The following is a 19645-nucleotide window of genomic DNA, read 5'->3' on the forward strand; positions in this document are numbered from 1 at the left end:
TCCATCAAAAACTCATCGGTAGTAATCTCCTACGACTGTGATGCACTTGTGGATATAAAAAAATTCCCAGAAAGTACTTTGAGACATGTTATCCGCTGATCCAGAGTAGCTGTCGGAGATTGTACCTGCCAACACTTTAACAAAGACAATAGCATCAACAGAGTCGCTGTTTCACGGGTGGGTTGATGGAGAAAACACAGCTGTAAACGAGGCGGCATTCAGATCAGAATGAGGACGCAAACCTTACCGTCCACCTCTGCCAAGCATCCTTCTAGCCAATGTCCAGTCCCTGGAAATAGGATGGATGACCTCTGGGCGAGGATTACATTCCAAAGGGATGCGAGAAACTTCTGCGTCCTCTGCCTGACGGAAACATGGCTGAACCCACTGGTGCCGGACCACCCCGAGTCCTTCTTCGTGTTCCGCGCCGACAGATCGGGTGAGTTGGAGAAATCCAAGGGTGGAGGTCTGCCTCATGATGAACGCAAACTGGTGTAACCCCAATATCAAGACTCTCTTCTGCTTCTACTCGTTGAACCTGGAACAGCTGACCATCTCATGCCGTTCATTCTACCTCCCCCGGGAATTCAGCACGGTCATCATCACAGCCATTTATATTCCACTGCAAGCCGACACCGACACAACACTATCGGACTTAAGTAACACGTTGTGCGGACTTCAGAAAAAACATCCCAATGCGGCTGTGGTGGTGGCTGGGGACTTTAACAGGGCGAACCTTACAAAAGTTCTGCCTAATTTCCATCAACACATCACGTGTGCTACCATGTGAGATAGAACTTTGGACCAGCGCTACGCACCGTACCAGAACGGATACAAGACGCTCTCGCTCCCTGATTTTGAGAAATCCGCCAATGCCACCATCTCGTTGCTTCCTGTTAACAAGACATGCATCGTACGTGGAACGATAGTGACGAGGGACGATCGTGACGAGGGACGATAGTGACGAGGGACGAAAAGAGGTGGTCAGACCAATCAGAGGCCGTGCTTCAGGACGCTGTGACTGACGCCGACTGGGACATATTCCAATCAAGTTCCAGTGACGTCAGCGAGTGTACGGAAGTTGCTATGAGTTTGATAGCTACGTTAGCGGTCAGCATCGCTCCCACTGTGGTCGATAAATCCATCCGTGGTGCTCTGAATGCTCGCACGGCCGCTTACAACAAAGGTCTTGTATCCGGCAACATAGACAATTACAAAGCAGTATCATACGGGGACGGTAGCTCAGGAGTTAGAGCTGGTCATCTAGTAATCTAAAGGTTGCTGGTTCGATCCCATGCTCCTCCTGCTAGCATGCTGTCGTGTCCTTGAGCAAGACACTTAACCCCTATTTGCTCCTGATGGCTGCGTCCGTCGGTGTTTGAATAATTGTATGTCGCTTTGGATAATCTAGCAACAGCAACCACCAACTAACCACCTCTCCAGCCTATCGGAATTACTACTGTCCAGTGACTCTCTCCTCAGTGGTCATGAAGTGCTTCGAGAGGCTGATTAAGGATTACATCAGCACCTCCCTTCCTCCGCACCATTGACCGCCGCAGTTCACATACAGGCCGAACAGATCCACAGACGACTCGTTCTTCCAGATACTGCACACGATGCTCACACACCTTGAAGGCCGGAAGGGGGCCTATGTGACACTGGTGTTCATCGACTGTAGTTCAGCCTTCAATACCATAGTCCCCTCCAGACTGGCTGTCAAGCTGCAGGAGCCAGGACTGAACACTCCGCTGTGTGTCTGGATCCTGGACTTCCTCACAGCCAGGCCCCAAGTGGTTAGGGTGGGGAAGCACATGTCCAGCTCCCTCACCCTGAACAGAGGATCCTCCCAGGGCTGCATCCTCAGCCCACTACTGTGTACCGCGAGGAGGTGATGGACCTGACAGCAAAACGAAGGAGCTGATTGTGATTTTTGGCGGCGAGGACGCACACGCCGTTGGTGATTAATGGGACTTCTGTCGACAGGGTGAGCAGCTTCAAGTACCTGGGAGTCCACATCACAGAGGACTTAACATGGACTTTACAAACAGACACTCTGGTGAGAAAGGCGAGGCAGCGTCTTTACCACCTCAGGCAGCTGAGGAAATTCCGGGTCTCGGTGAAGATCCTCAAGTCAAGTCCTTCTAATGTGGAGCGGTGGAGAGCATCCTGACAGGCAACATCACTGGCTGCTTTGTACTGTACTGCTCAGGACAGGAGGGCCCTGCAGAGGGTGGTGCCTTCAGCCCAACGTACCACTGGAACTACCCTCCCCTCCCTGTAGGACTTATAAGATAAGATAAACCTTTATTAGTCAAACAACGGGGAAATTTACATCGTTCCAGCAGCAATAAGGGGACAGCAGAAAATAAAGAGCATATCAAAAAATATGGAAACATACAAATAATAAAATAATCACCATAAGTAGGAAGCAGATGGTACTAAGTGTATTGCACATATCTTGACTTTCTTTTTTTCTTTTTTGATAATACCATTTTTTTCAGTGTGTGTGTGTGTGTGTGTGTGTGTGGTTGTTCCCCTGGCTGCTGTTGGTTATACAGAAGAAGAGGAAGAAACAGTCTTTATTTGTCACGCAACACACCACACCAGAACACATGCTTGCACACACACACACATGCTTTGATGGTGCCGGTGAAATGGCTCCTCTGCTTTTGACCCATCCTGGCTTGTCCTTCCTCTGGGGGCACAGCCAGGAGCAGTGGGCAGCGTACGTGGACGCGCCCGGTGACCAAGTGACAAGTGTCCATCGCAAAACCCCATGTGAGCACGGGGAGAACATGCAAACTCCACACAGAAAGGCTCCTGTTTGGGAGATAACCCACCGGAGCACGGTGCCAACAGCGCCCCAGGCGGGAATCGAACCCAGGACCTTCTTGCTGTGAGGCAGCAGTGCAATGCACTGCACCATATGACCTTTTTACTCTTATTTTATTCTCTTAACTAACTGGATTACGTATTAGGAATCAGTTAGTTCAGTTCAGTTAGTTATTGTTTATAATATCCAGGTGCGTTGCAATGACATTTCACTACATATACTATGTATGATCGGATTTATATGTATATGACAAATAAACATCTTGAATCTTGAATCTAGTAGTAGTAGTAGTAGTAGTAGTAGTAGCAGAAGCAGTATGGTAACAGTATGCCTGTGCCCTCAGCTGGTGTGTCAGTCCAGAGATGAACACGGCCTCTACTCTGCCGGCCTGAAGGACGCGAACAGGAGCTGCAACCGAAACACTGCCCTGATCCCCGGTCAGACCTTTATCCCCACAGGCTACATACATGCTATATACAGATACCTACATGCTATGTACATGTTACATACATGCTTCATACATACTACATACTTGCTACATACATACTACACACACCATACATACTACATACATGCTGAATATATACTACATACATGCTACATACATACTACATGCCTGCTCCATGCATGCTACATACATGTTACATGCATGCTACATACATACTACACATGCTACATACCTGCTCCACACATGCTACATACTTTCTACATACTACATACACACACCATACATAGATGCTGCATACATGCCACATACATACTACATGCCTGCTCCATACATGATACATACATACAACATATACACTATATATATATGCTACACACATACTACATACAAACTAGATACATTCTACATACAGGCTACATACTAAATACATACTACATAATGCTACATACATACATTCTACATACATGCTACATACATGCTACAAACATACTACATACATGCAACATGGATACTACATATGTACCACAGACATGCTCCATACTACATACATGCTACATACATACAACATACATATGACATGCGTTTATGCCTGTAGTGTGGAATCAGATGTTGATGTGTGTTCTCAGTGGAGACATCGCGGGTGAGTCTGTCCTGCAGCGCAGATGAACCGTCCGACTACATCAACGCCTCTTTCATCGCAGTAAGAGACACGGATACTGTTATACTTGATACTTCATGGTTCATAGTTTATACTTGATGCTTCATGGTTCATACTTCATAGTTCATACTTCATAGTTCATACTTCATTGTTCATACTTCATAGTTCATACTTCATGGTTCATACTTCATGGTTCATACTTCATGGTTCATAGTCTATACTTCATATTTCATGGTCTCTACTTAATGTTTCACACTTCATACTTCATGTTAAAACTGTGGTCTTTCCCGCTGCAGGGCTACAGACACAGCAGGCAGTTTGTGGTGACACAGTGTCCCCTTCCTGCCACAGTGAAGGACTTCTGGAGGATGGTCCTGGAGCTGAACGTCCAGCGGATCGTCTCGCTGCTGGGAACGGACACGGTGCGTCCAGTTATTCAAGACTAGGACCAAGACCAGGACTAAGACCAGTACCAAGATCAGGACCAAGTCCAGGATCAGGAACCCTATTGTCATTGTTCTGGAAGAAATTCTCAGAATTTTGAAGCCTAAAACTTTCCGGAAGACTTACTTCGGCTTAACCTACGAACGCGGTTGAGGTGTCGTTTAAAGCACTTGTGGTTTAAATTTCATCCAAATTTAGTGACATTAGTGAAAAACCAAACAAGTTTGACCCTAAATATTCAGTTGGTTTTAAAATAAAATAAAATAAAAATTAATCCTTAAAATGTTGTCACCTCTAAAACACTGAAATGTACGACTGAGTGATGCATTCAAGGTCCAACGAGGTGTTGGAAAAATAAAATCCGTGCAATGGTAATTACTCACAGAAACCACACCACAACGATTTTCATATTAAATGGAAACGTAACTTAATAAAAATGTAATCCAAGTAAAAAGTCAACAAATAAATGACGTGCCTAACACGGCACCAAACGACCACCGTCACTGAGAGAGCAGCTCTATTTCCACAGATAACGTGGTGAGCTCTAACAATGACAAGTTCTGATTTACAGGTGAACATGTACGGTTGTTTTAGAGACAGGAGGGTTGCGCTGTGTAGACCGCATAGTGGTTGCTCCCTGGTACGGGCAACCAGTAGACGACAGACCGTGTTGGGTCATATTACAGATATATATATATATATATATATATACACATATATATACACATATATACACATATATACATATCCACACACACACACACAGTAACAAGTAGGTTGTAGTGTCAGCATTCAGTAGTATTTCTTTGTTTACTGTCCCCAGGAGGCAGAGCTTGGTGCCTTCTGGCCCCTGAAGCAGTGTCCAATTACCTTCCAGGGATTCACTTTGACTCCTTGCTCTGAGACTCTTCTCTGCCTGTCCAACAAGGACCAGGTGCTGGTCAAGGACCTGGTGCTGGAGACCGCCCAGGTGGAGTAGAGTGGGTTTAGTGTAAAGTTTTAGTGTTAGTTAAGTGTTTTTTTGTGTGTATCGTGTCAGTAAGGTGTATGTGAATTGTGTGTTTTCTGTAAAGTGTGTTTTGTATGTAAAGCATGTGTGTAAAGCATTTGTAGAGGTGTGATGTGTATAAAGCATGTGTTGTGTAAAATGTGTGTAAAGCACGTGTAAAGCGTGTGTTGTGTGTAAAGTGTGTGTTGTGTGAAAAGTGTGTAAAGCATGTGTAATGGGTGTGTTGTGGGTAAAGTGTGTGTTGTGTGTAAAGTTGGGATGTCCTTACCGCAAGGAAGACAAACGTATAATGTCCTCGTGAGGCAGTTGGTGGGAGGTCCTCGTCGTGAGGCGGTTGGTAGGATGTCCCCGTCATGAGCCAGTAGGTGGGATGTCCACATCATCAGGCGGTCGAAGGGATATCCTTGTCATGAGGCGGTCGGTAGGATGTCCTCCTCGTGAGGCGGTTAGTGGAATGTCCTCGTTGTGAGGAGGTTGGTGGCATGTCCTCGTCGTGAGGAGGTCAGTTTGGATGTCCTTACATGAGGCGGTTGGTGGGATGTCCTCGTCGTGAGGCGGTCGGTGGGATAGCCTTGTCGTGAGGCGGTCGGTGGGATGTCCTTATCGTGGGTCAGTAGGTGGGATGTCCTTGTGGTGAGGTGGTTGGTGGGATGTCCTCGTTGTGATGCGGTGGGTGGGATGTCCTCGTTGTGATGCAGATTGTTTGGATGTCCTCTCTGTAAGGCGCTCAGTGGAAATCCTTGTCATGAGGCGTTCGGTGGGATTTCCTCGTTGTGAGGCTGTAGGTGGGATGTCCTTGTCATGAGGCGGTCGGTGGGATGTCCTCGTTGTGGGGAAGTCGGTGGGATGTCCTTCTCATGAGGCGGATCAGTGGGATATCCTCGTCATGAGGCGGTCGATGTGATGTCCTCGTCGTGAGGCGGTGGGTGGGATGTCCTCGTTGTGAGGCGGTCGTTGGGATGTCCTTGTTGTGAGGCAGCGGGTGGGATGTCCTCATTGTGAGGCGGATCGTTTGGATGTCCCCTCTATAAGGCGGTCAGTGGAATGTCCTCGTCATGAGGCAGCCGGTAGGATGTCCTTGTCATCAGGCGTTCGGCTGGATGTCCATGTTGTAAGGCAGACCGGTGGGATGTCCTCGTCGTGAGGCGGTCAGTGGGATGTCCTCTTTTGTGAGGCGGTCTGTAGGATGTCCTTGTTGTGAGGCTGTAGGTGGGATGTTCTCGTCGTAAGGCGGTTGGTGGGATGTTCTCTTTGGAGGTGATTGGTGGGATGTCCTCGTTGTGAGGCGGATTATTGTGATGTCCTCCTTGTGAGGCGATTGGTGGGATGTCCTTGTCATGAGGCAGATCGGTCAGATAGCCTTGTTGTGAGGCGGTCGGTGGGAAGTCCTTGTCGTGAGGCTGTCGGTGGGATGTCCTTGTTGTGATGCCCTGGGTGGGAGGTCCTTGTCGTGAGGCGGTCAGTAGGATGTCCTCGTTGTGAGGCGGTTGGTGGGATGTCCTTATCGTGAGAGCATACTTACAAACTGCATCTCTGTCTGGTACGGTAACTGCAACGTTGCCGACCACAAGGCACAACAGAGAGTAGTGAACTGTGCCCAGAGGACTATTGGCTGTATACCCCCCCCCCATCCACAACACATACCATGACCGCTGCTTAAACAAAGCCAAACCCATTGTCAAGGATGACACCCACCCTAACTATGGACTTTTCACCCTTCTCCCATCTGGCAAGCGATACAGGAGCCTGCACTCCCACACCAGCAGGCTCAAGTACAGCTTCTTTCCAGAGACGGTTACACTGTTGAATAAACCCCCACCCCCCCTCTAGCGCTGGACTTTTAAATGGTTACCTGCTTACCTGCTGTTACCTGCTTACCTGTTGTTACCTGCTTACCTGTTGCATCTCACTTTCTGCAATGTTCACCTGTTTACATTTACTGCCTTGCACTGTATAACTGTTTACACTCACTACTGCACTGTTTCATCAATTGCCCTTGCACTGCTATCACCAAAAAAACTGCACACTACTTTTTTTTAAACTTAATTTTTTTTTTTAATTCCATAACCTGACCAAAACCTGCACAATATACATAGATATACTACATGTATATATATAGTATTTATATAAATGTCTATTTATACTCTCCCTACATAATCACCCTATACTCCTGACAAACCTGTATTTATAACCACTATACACTGTTGTACATAATACATCTCTTTTGCCTACATAACTGAACAGAAACACTGTACTTAAATAGCAATTTGGTATTTAAATGCTTCTTTTGCACTTCTGGTTAGACGTCAACTGCATTTCATTGGTTCTGTACCTGTACTCTGCTCGTGACAATAAAGTTGAATCTAATCTAATCTAATCTAAAAATGTCCACATTGTGAGGTGGTTCGTTGGGGTGTCCTTGTTGTGAGGCGGTCGGTGGGATATCCTCGTCATGAGGCAGTCGGTGGTATGTCCTCGTCGTGTGGCGGTCGGTGGGATGTCCTCATCGTGAGGCGCTCGGTGGGATGTCCTCATCGTGAGGCGCTCGGTGGGATGTTCTCGTCATGAGGCAGTCGGTGGAATGTCCTCGTTGAGGCAGATCGGTGGGATGTCCTTGTGAGGCAGATCATTGGGATGTCCGCATCGTGAGGCGGTCGGTGGGATGTCCTTGTTGTGGGACAGTCGGTGGGATATCCTCGTCATGAGGCAGTCGGTGGTATGTCCTTGTCGTGTGGTGGTCGGTGGGATATCCTCGTTATAAGGTGGTCGGGGGGATGTCCTCGTTGTGAGGCGGTCGTTGGGATGTCCTCGTCGTGAGGCGGTCGGTGGGATGACCTCGTCATGAGGCGGTCGGTAGGATGTCCTTATCGTGAGTCGGTAGGTGGGATGTCCTTGTCATCGGGGCTGGTTATGTTGCGACCTGCCCGCAACATACCCAGCCCCTCGACCAGCCCCCACTGGCTATCCGAAACTCCCCCTCGACCTGCCCGCCTTTCACGACCCCCCTCCCCCCCACTCAGCCCCAAACCACTCGCCCGACCCTCCGCAATTCCCCCTCGACCCGCCGACATCAAGCGACCCCCCTTACCCACGCCCAGCCCTCAGCGACCCCCTTCCCCCACGCCCACCCCTTCACTTCAGAAATGTGCGCCCATCCCCGCACCCAGCCCTCGAAAACGAATCCACCCCCCAGAAAGCCTCGCCCACACCAAGCTCCCAGGAACAAGCGCCAATTACCCCGAAAGCCCCCCACACACCCAGCGCCCAGAAAAGGCCCCATCGTCTGCCCCCCCCCGTTCCCCATGCCCACAGTGCAGAAAAGACAGACAAGAACTGCATCACTCAAGGCCAAATAACTGATCACACACCAGATGCCATTTCAACTTTGATCACGGTTAGAAAGAACAGTCATTACTCAGCACGCTCTGTATGTAAGTCAAACCTGATTTGTATTAAACCAAATCAGAGCGCCCCCTGTCCCCCAACAGACTCTTGATCCCCCGCAGACTAATTTCAGCTGAAATTAGCGCTGCCTGATGTCTGGGCTTTGAAACAAAAAACCTTTTTGATCAATGAGCTAATAACTGAAAATGATCTACACTGTATGTTTTTAGTCGAGACCTGGCTGGACAAGACACTGGTCCTGGGATATTGAATGAAGTGTGCCCCCCCAATTTTAAATCTTATCAATCAACCAGACTGAGGGGAAAGGGAGGAGGAGGAATAGCCGCCATCATGGCACTGCAGGTTACGTCAAATAACGTTGGCTTGGGCACATATCCATCATTCGAGTATCTTGCTATGGAAATTAGAACACACTTTCCATTAATCAGTGTGATACTGTACCGCCCACCAAAATACTCAGTATCAGTGTTGATACAGGAATTCTCAGAAATGATCTCAATCTGCCTTACTAGATATGATAAAATAATCTTAAATGGAGACCTGAATATTCATATTAACAAGAAGAACGACCCCAAAGGTTGTGAGCATCAGAACACACTAGACGGTTTTGGGCTGACGCAGCATATACACGAACCCACCCACCGATATGGAAACAAATTAGACCTACTAATAACAGCAGGGTTAGATATTGAGAATGTGTCGGTGCAACAAATGCCCATTTTTGACCATTATTGCGTGTTCTATGAGACAAAACTTATCATGAAAACGTCCAGAAGCAAACTCCTAGTCCACAGAAGGGTCTTAGACGACAGCGCTGAGACCAAATTCTCTAATATTATGCGATCAATCAGGCCGTGCCATGACCCCCCCTTGAATGAGATTGAAAATTTCCGTTGCACTCTGTCAATAGTGCTAGACACAGTCGCCCCCCTAAAGGTCAAAAATTTGAAAATGATAGTTTCCCCCTGACTGAATAACACCGATGTCAAAGACCAAAAAAGAAGGTGTAGGACAGTTATATGTATGACCGTATGTATATGTAAGTGACAAATAATCTCTTGAACTTGAACTTGAACTTGAGCAAAACTGGAGGAAATCCAAGCTCACAGTTCACTGTAGCATATACAAAGACTCCTTGACTACTTACAATACAGCAATACGACTTGCACGAAAAGATTATTTCTCCAAAATAATTTCAGAAAATACTGGTAACCACAGAGTGCTTTATGATCATAAACATGTCACTTCAAACTGGCATCTTTCCAGACGCCTTCAAAACAGCTTTGGTGAAACCGCTACTAAAGAAGGCCAATCTAGATGTGAACGAATTGAAAAACTATAGGCCAATATCCAATCTTCCCTTCATCAGTAAGGGACTCGAGAAGATAGTTTCAGTACAAATAAACTCTTTTCTCAAAGAAAATAACATTATGGAAGAATTACAGTCAGGCTTTAGAGCAAATCACAGCACAGAAACTGCCTTCACTAAAATAGTTAGTGATCTCAGGCTGAAGGCTGATGCAAATAAGGTCTCAATCCTTCTCCTGCTAGACCTGAGCGCAGCATTTGATACAATTGACCATGACATCCTAATCATCTTGAAACGCTGGGTGGTCTCTCCGGCAACATGCTCAATTGGTTCAAAACATACATTATAGGGAGAAAGTTCTACGTTAAGCTGGGAGATCATGTATCAGAGAATCATGACAGCAGCTTCGGAGTGGCGCAAGGAAGTTGCCTTGGCCCTTTGCTTTTCTCACTATACATGCTCCCACTTGGGCACACCATTAGAGAGCACAATGTATACTTCCATAGCTATGCCGATGACACACAGTTATACATCTCGGCAGAACCAAATGACACTGTAGCCATACAGTCCATCACAAACTCTCTTCTAGCGATAAATAAGTGGATGAGCAATAACTTCCTGAAGCTAAATGAAAACAAAACTGAAATCCTTCTGATTGCCCCCCCCAAAAAAGGGACATGCTACTTAAAAACTAGGGAAACTGGCACCCTGGGTCAAACCTGAGGTTACAAGTTTGGGTGTCATTCTAGACTCCGACCTAAGCTTCAAGTCCCATATTAACAAGGTGACGAAAGTTTCATTTTTTCACCTTAGAAATAATGCAAGAGTAAGACCTTTCATAAACCAAAAGGATGCTGCAAAGCTGATTCACGCCTTTGTATCAAGCCGGCTTGACTACTGTAATGCACTTCTCACTGGCCTTCCCAAAGTAACTACTGAAAGGCTTCAGCTCATCCAAAACTCGGCTGCCCGACTACTAACTAGAACTAAGAAGAGAGAACACATCACCCCAGTCCTGGCTGCCTTACACTGGCTTCCAGTTACATCTAGAGTCGACTTTAAGGTCCTTCTCCTCATATATAAAGCTCTAAATGGGCAAGGACCAGAATACATCACCTACTTCCTTACTAACTATGTGCCCCCAAGAGAGCTAGGATCATCTACTGCTGGCCCGTTAGAAGCACCAAGTAATACACAGAAGAGAATCGGGAGTGAAGCCTTCGAAACTTATGCCCCAAAGCTTTGGAATGCACTACCTATAGATATTAGGAAAGCCGGCTCGTTTGCCATCTTTAAAAGAAAACTAAAAACGCATCTATTCACTCTAGCCTACAACTAGAGCTCTCCTGCACTGCTATTTCCACTGCACTGCTATTTCCTATCGGCTGTACCTACTGTTTTACTGCTGTACCTACTGTACCTAGTAGGCCTACCTAGACTCTTATTGTTTTATCAGCACTTTGTAACTCTACGGTACTCTAGTTGTTTTTCCCTAACGTTTGTCATCACCTTGTGTTGAGCTGTGGAGAGACAGGGCCGAGGTCAGCTGACATTCCAATGAAGGAGACTAGACACAGACTGAGGGACAGTTTGTTGTTTTAAAATATATGTATAGGCCACAAATCTTTAAGTGTCTAAATTAGTAGACTAGAAACTGTAAATTAGAAACTGTGCTTTGGCTTGTTTTTAATCTTCTAATTCTTATGATTAATGTTTTTCATTTTGAATCTTCTAATTCTTATGATTAATGGCTTGATTGTATATGATTAATGGCTTGATTTTGATCTTTTATTCTCTGATAAATGTTTTTGAGTTTCATTATTGGATAAATCTTTTACTTTCTAATGCATTGTTGTACAGCACTTTGAGTTGCATTTAATGTTGGAAAGGTGCTATATAAATACATTTTTACTTACTTACTTACTTACTTGTCATGAGGCGGTGGGTGTGATGTCCACGTTGTGAGGTGGATCGTTGTGATGTCCTCATTGTGAGGCGGTCGATGGGATGTCCTCGTCGTGAGGCAGTAGGTGGGATGTCCTCGTCCTGAGGCGGTCGGTGAAATGTCCTTGTCCTCAGGCAGTCGGTGGTATATCCTCGTCGTGAGGTGCTCGGTAGAATGTCCTTGTCCTTGTCCACGTTGTGAGGCAGATCGTTGGGATGTCCTCGTCATGAGGCAGTCGGTGGGACATCCTTGTCATGACGTGGTTCGGGTGATGTTCCTGTCGTGAGGAGGATCGGTGGGATGTCCTCGTCATTAGGCGGTTGGTCGGATGTCCTTGTTGTGAGGCGGTTGGTGGGACATCCTTGTCATGACGTGGTCGGGGTGATGTTCCTGTCGTGAGGAGGTCGTGAGATGTTCTCTCCGTGAGGCGGTCGATGGGATGTCGTCATTGTGAGGCGGTCGGTAGGATCTCCTTGTCGTGAGGCTGTCAGTGGGATGTTCTCGTCGTGAGGCGTTGGTGGGATGTTTTCTTTGTGAGGCAATTGGTGGGATGTCCTCGTCGTGAGGTGGTTGGTGGGATGACGACGTCATGAGGCGGTCGGTGGGATGTCCTCATCATGAGGCACTCGGTGGGATGTCCTTGTCGTGAGGTGGTCGGTGCAATGTCCATATCGTGAGTCGGTGGGTGGAATGTCCTTGTTGTGAGGCGGTGGGTGGGATGTCAACATTGTGAGGCGGATCGTTGGGATGTCCTTGTTGTGAGGCGGTCGGTGGGATATACTCATCATGAGGCAGTTGGTGGGATGTCCTCGTCGTGAGGTGGTCGGTGGGATGTCCTCATTATAAGGTGGTCGGTGGGATGTCTTCGTCGCGAGGCGGTCGGTGGGATGTCCTCGTCGTGAGACGGTCGGCGGGATGTCCTCGTTGTGAGATGCTTGGTGGGATGTCGCCGTTGTGAGACGCTTAGTAGGATGTCCTCGTCGTGAGGCAGTCGGTGGAATGCCCTCGTTGTGAAGGGGTCGGTGAGATGTCCTCGTTGTGAGGCAGTCGGTGGAATGCCCTCGTTGTGAGGCAGATCGGTGGGATGTCCTCATCGTGAAGGGGTCGGTGAGATGTCCTCGTTGTGAGGCGTTGGTGAGATGTCCTCGTCGTGAGGCGGTGGGTGGGATGTCTTCATCATGAGGCGGTCGCTGGGATGTCCTTGTCCAGACGTGGTCAGTGGGATGTCGTGGTTGTGAGGTGGTTTGTGGAGTTTGTGCTGTGTGTAAAGTGTGTGTAAAGTATGTGTTGTGTGTATGTGTTGTGTGTAAAGATTGTGTGAAGTACGTGATGTGTGCAAGGTGTGTGTAAAGTGTGTGTTGTGTGTGTCAAGTGTGTAAAGTGTGTGTAAAGTGTGTGTTGTGTGTAAATTGTCTGTAAAGTTTGTTGTGTGTAAAGGTCATGCTGTGTGTGCAGGACGACATGGTCTTGAAAGTGAAGCTCTTCCAGACTCCCCGTTGGCCGAATCCTGACTCCACCAGCTCCACCTTCGAGGTTGTGGACCTGGTCCGGGTGGAGGGCCACACCCATGATGGGCCCATCGTGGTGCTGGACCAGTAAGACGCCCGCATTTAGATCAATATCCTGTAAATGCCACTGTGGAGATGAAGCGCTACTACACCCTCAGTACTACACCCTCAGCACTATGCTGTCAGAATTACACCCTTAGCACTACACCCTCAGTACTACACCCTAAGCACTACTCCCTTAGCACCACACGTTTAGCACTACACCCTCAGTACTACACCCTCAGCACTACACCCCCAGTACTACACCCTCAGCACTACACCCCCAGTACTACACCCTCAGTACTACACCCTAACACCTTTTTTTGCAATCTGGAAAGGTTTGCAGATTGCAACAGCACTAGATGCCACTAAATTCAACATTGCACCTTCAAAGGATCCTGTTATGTATGGAATGTTACATTATGGGATGTTGATATTGAGCTTCCGACCGCTCTGAACGCTCTGTTCAATTTCCTTATATTGTCATCAGCTCCACCTGCAGCGACTGGACGTGGAAGTAAAATACTTTAGACTTGGAAGTTAAAGACTGACTTGGTAGTGAAAGCCTTGAGACTTGGAAGTTAAAGACTCAGTCTTGGAAGTTAAAAACTCTGACTACAAAATTCAAGACTCGGACTTTGAGCTTAAAGAGTCGAGGCTTGGAAGTTAAAGACTCTGACTTTGAAGTTAAAGACTGACTTGAAAGTTAAAGACTGAGATGGAAGTTAAAGATTTGGACTTGGAATGTAAGGACTCTGACTTGGAAGTTAAAGACTGACTTGAAAGTTAAAGACTGAGATGGAAGTTAAAGATTTGGACTTGGAATGTAAGGACTCTGACTTGGAAGTTAAAGACTCGGACGTGGAAGTTAAAGACTCGGACGTGGAAGTTAAAGACTCGGATGGGGAAGATAAAGACTCGGTTGTGGAAGTTAAAGACTGACGTATAAGTTAAAGACTTGGACTTCGAAGTTAAAGACTCGAAACTTGGAAGTTAAAGACTCAGACTAGGAAGTTTAACACCAGAGACTTGGAAGTTAAAGACTCTGAAGTTAAAGACATGAGACTTGGAGACCTGGAAGTAAAAGACATAGACTTGGAAGTTAAAGACTCAGACTAGGAAATTTAAGACCGGAGACGTGGAAGCTAAGACTCTGACTCGGAAGTTAAAGACATGAGACTTGAAGGTTTAAGACTGGAGACTTATAGGAATGAGAAGAATAAATCCTCTTTAAACCTTTAAGGTTTAACTGAAACTCCAAGTGGTAGAGTCCAGATGTTTCTATACTCTAAATCTCTACTATACTAGTATAGTAGTATAGTATTATACTAGTAGTGAGTGTGTACTCTCGTCTCCAGGGGCGGGGGGGCGGCAGCCGCCACCTTCTGTACTCTCGCCACCCTGGTGGACAAACTGGACGCTGAAGGAACCGTGGATGTGTTCCAGGTTGCGAAGATGGGAAATCTGATGAGACCAGGAGTGTTCACACATATCGTACGTTTAGTACTAAGTTATACACATACATGCATACATACAAGTAAAAATACACTATATTATATAACAGGACACAGTATACTAACATATAATCTGTAGTGTGCAGGACTGTCATCCTGGTACTTTTCACACACTATTCAATGTACTATGGGTTCGAACATACTAAACATCCATTTAATGTACTAAATGTAGTATATTAAGTAGTATGTACAAGGTAGTATGCTATGTACTAAGTAGTATATACTAAGTGGTATGTACTAAGTAGTTTGTACTAAGTAGTGTGCTATGTACTAAGTAGTACATACTAAGTAGCATGCTATGTACTAAGTGGTATGTACTAAGTAGTATGTACTAAGTAGTATGCTATGTACTAAGTAGTATGTACTAAGTAGTATATACTAAGTGGTACGTACTAAGTAGTATGCTATGTACTAAGTGGTATGTACTAAGTAGTATATACTAAGTGTTATGTACTAAGTAGTATGTACTATGTAGTATATACTAAGTAGTACATACTAAGTAGTATGCTATGTACTAAGTGGTATGTACTAAGTAGTATGTACTAAGTAGTATGCTATGTACTAAGTAGTATATACTAAGTGGTATGTACTAAGTAGTATATACTAAGTAGTAAATACTAAGTAGTATGCTATGTACTAAGTGGTATGTACTAAGTAGTATGTACTAAGTAGTATGCTATGTACTAAGTAGTATGTACTAAGTGGTATGTACTTATTAGTATATACTAAGTGGTATGTACTAAGTAGTATGTACTAAGTAGTATATACCAAGTAGTAAGTACTAAGTAGTATGCTATGTACTAAGTAGTATATACTAAGTGGTACGTACTAAGTAGTATGCTATGTACTAAGTGGTATGTACTAAGTGGTACGTACTAAGTAGTATGCTATGTACTAAGTAGTATATACTAAGTGGTACGTACTAAGTAGTATGCTATGTACTAAGTAGTATATGCTGAGTGGTATGTACTAAGTAATATGCTATGTACTAAGTAGTATGTACTAAGTAGTATATACTAAGTAGTATGCTGTGTACTAAGTAGTATATACTAAGTAGTATGCTATGTACTAAGTAGTATATACTAAGTGGTATGTACTAAGTAGTATATACTAAGTAGTATGTACTAAGTAGTATGCTATGTACTAAGTAGTATATACTAAGTGGTATGTACTTAGTAGTATATACTAAGTAGTATGTACTAAGTAGTATGTACTAAGTAGTATATACTAAGTAGTACATACTAAGTAGTATGCTATGTACTAAGTGGTATGTACTAAGTAGTATGTACTAAGTAGTATGCTATGTACTAAGTAGTATGTACTAAGTGGTATGTACTTATTAGTATATACTAAGTGGTTTGTACTAAGTAGTATGTACTAAGTAGTATATACCAAGTAGTAAGTACTAAGTAGTATGCTATGTACTAAGTAGTATATACTAAGTGGTACGTACTAAGTAGTATGCTATGTACTAAGTGGTATGTACTAAGTAGTATATACTAAGTAGTACATACTAAGTAGTATGCTATGTACTAAGTGGTATGTACTAAGTAGTATGTACTAAGTAGTATGCTATGTACTAAGTAGTATGTACTAAGTGGTATGTACTTATTAGTATATACTAAGTGGTATGTACTAAGTAGTATGTACTAAGTAGTATATACCAAGTAGTAAGTACTAAGTAGTATGCTATGTACTAAGTAGTATATACTAAGTGGTACGTACTAAGTAGTATGCTATGTACTAAGTGGTATGTACTAAGTGGTACGTACTAAGTAGTATGCTATGTACTAAGTAGTATATACTAAGTGGTACGTACTAAGTAGTATGCTATGTACTAAGTGGTATGTACTAAGTAGTATATGCTGAGTGGTATGTACTAAGTAATTTGCTATGTACTAAGTAGTATGTACTAAGTAGTATATACTAAGTGGTATTTACTAAGTAGTATGTACTAAGTAGTATGCTGTGTACTAAGTAGTATATACTAAGTAGTATGCTATGTACTAAGTAGTATATACTAAGTGGTATGTACTAAGTAGTATATACTAAGTAGTATGTACTAAGTAGTATGCTATGTACTAAGTAGTATATACTAAGTGGTATGTACTTCGTAGTATATACTAAGTAGTATGTACTAAGTAGTATGTACTAAGTAGTATATACTAAGTAGTACATACTAAGTAGTATGCTATGTACTAAGTGGTATGTACTAAGTAGTATGTACTAAGTAGTATGCTATGTACTAAGTAGTATGTACTAAGTGGTATGTACTTATTAGTATATACTAAGTGGTATGTACTAAGTAGTATGTACTAAGTAGTATATACCAAGTAGTAAGTACTAAGTAGTATGCTATGTACTAAGTAGTATATACTAAGTGGTACGTACTAAGTAGTATGCTATGTACTAAGTGGTATGTACTAAGTAGTATATACTAAGTAGTACATACTAAGTAGTATGCTATGTACTAAGTGGTATGTACTAAGTAGTATGTACTAAGTAGTATGCTATGTACTAAGTAGTATGTACTAAGTGGTATGTACTTATTAGTATATACTAAGTGGTATGTACTAAGTAGTATGTACTAAGTAGTATATACCAAGTAGTAAGTACTAAGTAGTATGCTATGTACTAAGTAGTATATACTAAGTGGTACGTACTAAGTAGTATGCTATGTACTAAGTGGTATGTACTAAGTAGTATATGCTGAGTGGTATGTACTAAGTAATATGCTATGTACTAAGTAGTATGTACTAAGTAGTATATACTAAGTGGTATTTACTAAGTAGTATGTACTAAGTAGTATGCTGTGTACTAAGTAGTATATACTAAGTAGTATGCTATGTACTAAGTAGTATATACTAAGTAGTATGTACTAAGTAGTATGCTATGTACTAAGTAGTATATACTAAGTGGTATGTACTTAGTAGTATATACTAAGTAGTATGTACTAAGTAGTATGTACTAAGTAGTACATACTAAGTAGTATGCTATGTACTAAGTGGTATGTACTAAGTAGTATGTACTAAGTAGTATGCTATGTACTAAGTAGTATGTACTAAGTGGTATGTACTTATTAGTATATACTAAGTGGTATGTACTAAGTAGTATGTACTAAGTAGTATATACCAAGTAGTAAGTACTAAGTAGTATGCTATGTACTAAGTAGTATGTACTAAGTGGTACGTACTAAGTAGTATGCTATGTACTAAGTGGTATGTACTAAGTAGTATATACTGAGTGGTATGTACTAAGTAGTATATACTGAGTGGTATGTACTAAGTAGTATGTACTAAGTAGTATGTACTAAGTAGTATGTACTAAGTAGTATGTACTAAGTAGTACATACTAAATAGTATGCTATGTACTAAGTAGTATGTACTAAGTAGTATATACTAAGTGGTACGTACTAAGTAGTATGCTATGTACTAAGTGGTATGTACTAAGTAGTATGTACTAAGTGGTACGTACTAAGTAGTATGCTATGTACTAAGTGGTATGTACTAAGTAGTATGTACTAAGTAGTATGTACTAAGTGGTATGTACTAAGTAGTATATACTAAGTGGTACGTACTAAGTAGTATGCTATGTACTAAGTGGTATGTACTAAGTAGTATGTACTAAGTAGTATGTACTAAGTAGTATATACTAAGTAGTACATACTAAGTAGTATGCTATGTACTAAGTAGTATGTACTAAGTAGTATATACCGCCCATATCCGCTCCGGTGACCAATGCACGTCCCCGTTCCTCCAAAACCAATAATAACAGCGTTAATATTCTACTGGCTGCTGCCACCCAGTGCTGTTCACAGTTATGAACAAAACAAATGAGCTTTGGAACCTTTGACCTTTGGTGACCTTAGTGTCCGCTTTCCTTCCAGGATCAGTACCACTTCCTGTACCGGGCCCTGCTGGGCCTGGTGGGGGCCCGCCAGGACCAGGACCAGGAGCCACTGCCCCTGCTCTGCAGCACCGCAGACAGCCTGGTGTCGCTGGTTTGAATCCTGAACAGAGAGTCGTCGGTTCGAATCCCCTTCGGCCTCAGTGCGGAACTCTGAAAAGTTCGTTTTTTATTCTTTTTTTACGACGTCCTGAAGCGACACCTTGTGCTTTGTGCCTTTTCTACTTTTCACATTTCTCTACTAAAGTTTCAAACTAACAACCTTCTGAACCTTCATATTTATTGGCAATAAGCCAAATGAAAAAGGGAAAAGAGTTTGTAGAAGTTAAAGATACTAAAACCTTCATGTAAATAGTTGGACTCCACTCCAAGCACCACCTTCTACTTCTACGTCTGCATTGACTGTATTATGTTCTGTAACATCATTAAACTTCATTAAAGACATAAAAACTGAGCTCAACCCTCTGGCTGATCTTTCATTTAACATATGAAATACGATCATATAAAGATATGTTTTTCAATATGAAATTTTATTTTTTATCAAACAAAGAATTTAAATGTGATCTACTTTACACTGAAGGTGAAACTGATATTTGATCCATGTCTGAGGAACTGCTATGAAAACTG

The 19645-nt window shown here is 43.6% G+C and overlaps 1 protein-coding gene across 1 annotated transcript in view; it reads left to right on the plus strand.

Moving 5' to 3' along the window:
• Nucleotides 1-19405, plus strand: part of LOC307232114 (receptor-type tyrosine-protein phosphatase zeta-like) — an 87022-nt gene extending 67617 nt beyond the window's left edge. Inside the window, exons 24-30 of the mRNA XM_080002995.1 lie at nt 3177-3270; nt 3908-3981; nt 4236-4361; nt 5207-5353; nt 13507-13646; nt 14957-15092; nt 18999-19405. Of these exons, the coding sequence (XP_079859121.1) occupies nt 3177-3270; nt 3908-3981; nt 4236-4361; nt 5207-5353; nt 13507-13646; nt 14957-15092; nt 18999-19118 (837 nt within the window). The 3' untranslated portion in view covers nt 19119-19405. The remainder of the gene's footprint in view (nt 1-3176; nt 3271-3907; nt 3982-4235; nt 4362-5206; nt 5354-13506; nt 13647-14956; nt 15093-18998) is intronic.
• The last annotated feature ends 240 nt before the right edge of the window (nt 19406-19645 follow it).

The sequence above is a fragment of the Zeus faber genome (assembly GCF_960531495.2).
Source record: "Zeus faber genome assembly, chromosome: 6".
In the NCBI taxonomy this organism is placed as follows: Eukaryota; Metazoa; Chordata; class Actinopteri; order Zeiformes; family Zeidae; genus Zeus; species Zeus faber.